The sequence below is a fragment of the Megalops cyprinoides genome, chromosome 21, assembly GCF_013368585.1.
Source record: "Megalops cyprinoides isolate fMegCyp1 chromosome 21, fMegCyp1.pri, whole genome shotgun sequence".
Lineage (NCBI taxonomy): Eukaryota > Metazoa > Chordata > Actinopteri > Elopiformes > Megalopidae > Megalops > Megalops cyprinoides.
Window position 1 is genome coordinate 23464899 of NC_050603.1, and position 6065 is coordinate 23470963.

The 6065-nt window shown below is 43.1% G+C and overlaps 2 protein-coding genes across 2 annotated transcripts; both read left to right on the forward strand.

Annotated features, from left to right (window-relative positions):
* Positions 1-4172: 4172 nt before the first annotated feature.
* Positions 4173-4514, forward strand: LOC118796324 (histone H4). Its single transcript, XM_036555149.1, has one exon. The coding sequence runs from the start codon at positions 4173-4175 to the stop codon at positions 4482-4484; it is 312 nt and encodes a 103-aa protein (XP_036411042.1). The 3' UTR covers positions 4485-4514.
* Positions 4515-5330: 816 nt separating this feature from the next.
* LOC118796315 (histone H2B) lies at positions 5331-5705 on the forward strand. Its single transcript, XM_036555141.1, has one exon. The coding sequence runs from the start codon at positions 5331-5333 to the stop codon at positions 5703-5705; it is 375 nt and encodes a 124-aa protein (XP_036411034.1).
* Positions 5706-6065: the final 360 nt, after the last annotated feature.

Consider the following 6065-nt stretch of genomic DNA (forward strand, 5'->3'; position numbering starts at 1 on the left):
ATGAACTGGAAATGAAAATGTATTGCTATGCAAAAATCATAAAAACTCACCCAAGCTGCCCTTCCACAAAACTCAAAATGTAATAATATGATAGACAAAAAAATGGAGCTATGTTTGATCGGAATGGTCTGGTGACGAAATGAAATATTCGGGTAATGAGGAATAAGACGATCTGAGTAAGGGAGCGCCAGTCATTAGGCATACATGACAGAAGTTTCTGTCGTTTCAAACACGGTAGCAAAGAGTACCGACTGTTATAACCGTCTGTGGCGATAGTTAAAAAAAAATCCATGCGACTGCGTCCTAGACTACAGTTTTGAAGATATCAGAGGTAAGATTATACTTCCATTTACCATTCTGCCTAATGCAAAGGCGCCCATTTTGGATTTACCTAAAGTCAGGCACTGGACATCGGCTCTAGACTGTCTGGTTTGAGTGGATGAAGCTTATCCTGGTCTATACTTCCTGTGAGATTGGGACATAAGAACATCAAGCTGTCAGAGAAAGCTGCTTGCCACGTCAAAGCACCTTCTCTGACTGCCTGGTTTGTGTGTCTTTTCCGCACAGCGCGCTGAAAACCGCATAGCTGCAGTTGCGTGAGGAGAGAGTGGGTTGCCCCTGTGAGGAGCTTGTGGAAAGCGGCCTCTTTCCGCAATCCTGGTGGCTTGCGGTGGTGAGGCGCTCCTCAGCAAGTGGTGCTGAATGGACAGAGGTCACTCCCAGAGTCCGGGACCCGTATTCACCAAGCGGCAGAGTAGGAAATAGGTCCTTAGTGCTCGAAAATGACATCAATGACTGACGTCAATTTGCTCCTAATCTTTTCTCCTAGGAGTAAAGGCGGCCACACGCATTGTTCGGCACAGCAAAAATGTTTTGCATGCATCTGACAACCTGGACCTGTTAAAAAGAAAGGAGGGTATTTTATTTTTCACCGACCTCGTTAGAGACTTTGACTTTGATCTTCTGTGAGATGAACCTAACCACTTACCACTTGAAAGTAATTAAACGTTGTTTCTTGGGGATATGGGATTAAGGCACAATTTAAAATGAAAACTACACTATCACTGACTGAAGCCGTGACGGGATGTAAAACACGCAGAAGAGCGTGGATGCTGGTAGTGCGCAAGCCTGTTTGACTATCCAATAATAACATCAGGCAGGCGAGAAAAAAGACTGTGAAATGTGTTTGTGGATTTGTCTGTGACGTGTTAATCTGCAAAATTTATCGGAATGCCTTATGTATTCTGAAATTTCCACAGTCTATGTAAGATAGCACTGAGCTGTAGATGGAAAAAGCCTGTCGGTACATTTAAAAAAACTTCTGGGTGCAGTTTTACGTACAATACGGTGGAATGCTTTGCATTGCAGTAAAGGAATGCTTTCCGTTGCAGTAACTGTTTAACACCCAAATTTTGAGTTATTTAACCCCCATAGATATTTTTGTTATTTGTTCTGTTTTTTGTCTAGCTCATCGATTTATTATTTCTTGGATGTTCTGGGGGGAGAGGCAGGGCATAGTCTAAATCCAGTTCTTGTTTTGTTGAATTGTTTTTGTACAGTACGTTTATTTACATTTATTGTTAGTTGTGACGTCCTCATTGTAAATAGTCTGCACTTGATCCTGGGTTCAGCACCAACTGTAAATAAATCACTGGTGACTGTACTTCACTTCAACCACTCTGTCAAAGCCTCCAGTCGCCAGTGCACCCTAACAGATATAGTTCTGATAAATATTTTATCAATGTGATTGTTTATGAATGTTGTTTTCAGTTTCACCAGGACTGCAAACCATACATGCTCATGTGCTCGCATGCACTCGTAGTTCATAGTATTGAGAGGTTTCATCATGTTCACAAAATGCTGCGCTATGACAGCACTACTGCTTTCAATGATTACATTTATTGGGGATTTTCTCAACTTATGAGATGAACTGTGAAAAATATCTGCTCCGTTCATTTGTGGCTCTGCATATTTTGGTAAAATCAACAGAGATCTGCTCACAGGAAATAGTCTTACCCCCACCTGGAAGTAGAAAAGGAAACTTCATAAATCATTTTATATAATATCTCCTATTTCTTACTCTGAGGTAGGATGGTTTTACTCCTAAAAGTGCCTTTAGCAAGACTCTTAGCAGTTATTCTTAAGTACTTGATAAATAAGGACCCAGGAGTTTCTAGGAGATTCTACTAGTACCAGTGTAGGCAGTCGTTGTGTGTTCTAATTCCATGAAGGACAGCTCTGACTCATATTTATGTTGGTACTGTGTGTAACGAAATGGCAGAGGAATATGTTTTCTTGAATTTTGGAATCAACAGCTGTGTTTTTAGGATAATAGGATGTTGATCTTTTGTATATGATGTGTGTATGGGTGTGGTTTTGTAGTGTGTGTCATGTTGTGGAACATGAAAATAGTTTATAATAGAACTCTGTGTTGTGGATTCTTCAAGTTTTTATAAGGAATGTTTTCTTGCATTTGAGTGGGAATTATCCTGAAGGTATGTGGTTGCATCACCTAATGGAGTGCAAATTACTGTACGGTCAGGAAAAGTATGCACGCCAGTGCCAGATTTCAAATGTTTATGTATTGAAATCTGTAAAGAGATGAATTTTTATACTTAGCAGAAAAGATAATACAAAGTTAAGATCCGGATGAGAATCTCTATTCACGATGTTGAACTAAAAATGATAAATGCCATGAGCGGTTTTCCTTCCGTTGTCTAAGCAACTCCCTTCTATTCACTGCTGTGGTGTTGTGGGACAGGATCTCTCCCCATCTCTCAGCTTCCTGGCTCCTGTGCTCTGGGGCAGGACCGCTCTTCATGCATGTGTCTCTGACCTGCTGTGTCAGAGCTCTTGAGTGAAGGCTGGCTGTAGTCAGCTGCCTCCCCTCCTGTGGACAGGGGCTCGACCGAGATGGAGTTTCTTTGAGTTATTGTTATCAGAGAGGAACAGAGACGGCCCTCTCATGCGACGTGTAGGCTATTGACACCTCGCAGTGAGCAAGCCACCCGTCTAACGACATGCCACGCATTAGACAGGCTGTCGTGATCCTATGAAACCTGTTTAGCACAGTAAATTGCCTGTAAATTCACAGTAACGTTTACTCTATGAACCCTGCTTACCACAGCAAATTCTATCACGACATCTATATGGTTGTTTCGGTCTTTTTGGAGATTTTTTTGTGGCTTTTCGCCAGGATAGCGATTCTGAATTATGGTTCTGATCATTCAGCTTTTCAAAGCGTGGAAGGAAGTTGCCTGATCTGATCTTAGAGATGTCGGCTCGGTAGCTATGGCTGTTTGTGCAAAATCACAATCAACAACAATCCAAGAGCTGTAACCAGTCTTCTAGCCAGCAAGCTTAACACGAGACTAAAGGATGAACAGCTTGATCCTCAGTTCCTTTCTTTCCTTTATTCTCTTATTGTAAAACCGCAAAACACAAATAAATCTTTTTTTTAGCCTGACATGCTTTGTCTGAGTGTAACTTATTACAGAATATGCATCTTGCTTACATAGGCTACACTGTATTGCCATCTGAACCACATTAGCCGCCGTTACGTATGACAACAGAAATTGTATAAAACTACGAGACTTTGACATGTTTCTTAAATGCAACGACGATATAAACTAAAAACAAATTATACTCACGGGCATTGCCCTCGTAGGGAAAGACGTGATCATTAATTGTCTTATCCTCAAAGCAAACGAGACTGAGAAGGCGAGCGAACGACAGCTCTCTTTCTCACATGTGAACAGTAAAAAACTTACAACTGCGTATTCTTTGTTTCATTAACAACGGCGGCCAGTAGATGGCGCTCTGATACTGTGAATGACGAGAATAATGTAAAGAATCAGGAAACTGTTGTAACAAAGGATGGCAACATGAACAGCATTGCATTCATGATGTAAGACCTTGACAGGCACCAAATTTCGATTACAGATATTCCATTACAGTCATTGTTGCTATGCTAACAATTCGCACGAGTATGACATACTGAAAAAGCATCGTTGACTCTTTGATCCCTGCTTGAAGGAGGTGGGCTCTAACGCGAACCGCCTTTTCTTTGAGTATGGGGCCTCAATGAGGTCGTCTTTCAGTGAATATAAGCGTGCACTTCAGCCACGAAACATTATCTTTATTGCAGGCTATAGTAACAAAGGTGTTGAAAAATGTCTGGAAGAGGAAAGGGAGGAAAAGGTTTGGGGAAGGGAGGCGCCAAGCGTCACCGTAAGGTTCTTCGTGATAATATCCAGGGTATTACCAAGCCCGCAATTCGTCGCCTTGCTCGGCGAGGTGGTGTCAAGCGTATCTCTGGTCTGATTTACGAGGAGACGCGCGGTGTGCTGAAGGTGTTTTTGGAGAACGTTATTCGCGATGCCGTCACCTACACCGAGCATGCCAAGAGGAAGACTGTCACTGCCATGGATGTGGTGTACGCTTTGAAACGTCAGGGTCGCACTCTGTACGGCTTCGGAGGCTAAACGTTAATCCTGCAGTGAGACCAGAATTAAAAACCAGCCCAAAGGCTCTTTTCAGAGCCGCCCACTTCCCCATCCGAAAGAGTTAGACGTTCCACGTTCACTGACACATTTAAGAAAACATTGTTGCGCTGTAACGAAACGGGCTGCAGCAACCTTGGATTGTTACGTTGTATTTTTTTCAAGCAGCGATGTAGCTGAGCGCGTATTTGTTGCCCCCTTGCCGTCTAACGGGAGCGGATTGCCCGGAGCTTGCCTTTTCCCCACAAAGATTGTGGGATCCACACCAGCCACCGCAAGGCTTTTATGTCCTATTGCCTGATTGATGAAAGCAGGGAGCGTTTTATGTGATTGCCGTTGGGTAAATGTTGAAATATTCTGTTGTACGAGTTGATAGTATCGAGGGATCGATTTTGATGAGAAACCTGGTGGAAATGTTTTTTTGGGTTGTGAATGTTGTAAAAATGAAGAACGAGAGACCGCTGCCGTGGAATATGGTTTAATTGTAAATCTATCATTAGGAGTGTTTTCTGTTGTATTTGATTGTATATGATTAATGTAAAGTTGTAATGTAAAAAATGTGCATATATATATATATATACATACACACACACACAAATGAAGGAAGTTCTTTGTTTTGATAGACAACTAACGTTTAGCCATGTGGTATTCCCGCCCAAGGAAGTCAGCCAATCGAATTTGAATGTCATCTGATTCAGCAGAATCTGCCAATGAGTTCCTGCGATAACTGGTTGGCCAAAGATCGTGGGCAAATTTGCATACACTCCACATATAGACCACGTATGGGATATTAGAACATTCATTCGTGTCTGCGAAGAAACGAGAGTAATGCCTGAACCAGCCAAGTCTGCTCCCAAAAAGGGATCGAAGAAAGCCGTCACCAAGACGGCTGGTAAGGGCGGCAAGAAACGCAGAAAGTCTAGGAAGGAGAGCTATGCAATCTACGTGTATAAGGTGTTGAAACAAGTTCATCCCGACACCGGCATCTCCTCAAAGGCAATGGGCATCATGAATTCGTTTGTCAACGATATCTTCGAGCGCATCGCCGGTGAGTCGTCTCGTTTGGCTCACTACAACAAGCGCTCCACCATTACTTCCAGGGAGATCCAGACTGCCGTGCGCCTGCTGTTGCCCGGAGAGCTGGCCAAACACGCTGTGTCCGAGGGAACCAAGGCCGTCACCAAGTACACTAGCTCCAAGTAAAGTCACTTGTCACCTACTGTAACACCAAAGGCTCTTTTCAGAGCCACCCACTCTCTCGGTTTAAGACGCAAAAGACCATTTCATTTCGTCGTGACAGTTGTACTTTGAAAGATTCTGTTTGTGCTCAGGGATTAAATGCAAACACTACGTTCGATAAAGGACATCATAGGATATCAGGAGCTAGAGGCACGTAATTGCAGCAGCGTGGTGGAGTGGTAAGTACTCCTCACCAAATGGTCCCTGGTTCACTTCTGGGGCACTGCAGATGTACCATGGGACAGGGGTTTTAAGCCATGCAGAGTTGCCTCAGCAAATATCCGGCTGTATAAACATTTCAACCACGGTCAACGATCCCATGAG

Excerpts from the sequence above, each read along its gene's own strand:
- LOC118796315 (XM_036555141.1), top strand. The coding sequence starts at position 5,331 with ATGCCTGAACCAGCCAAGTCTGCTCCCAAAAAGGGATCGAAGAAAGCC.
- LOC118796324 (XM_036555149.1), top strand. The coding sequence starts at position 4,173 with ATGTCTGGAAGAGGAAAGGGAGGAAAAGGTTTGGGGAAGGGAGGCGCC.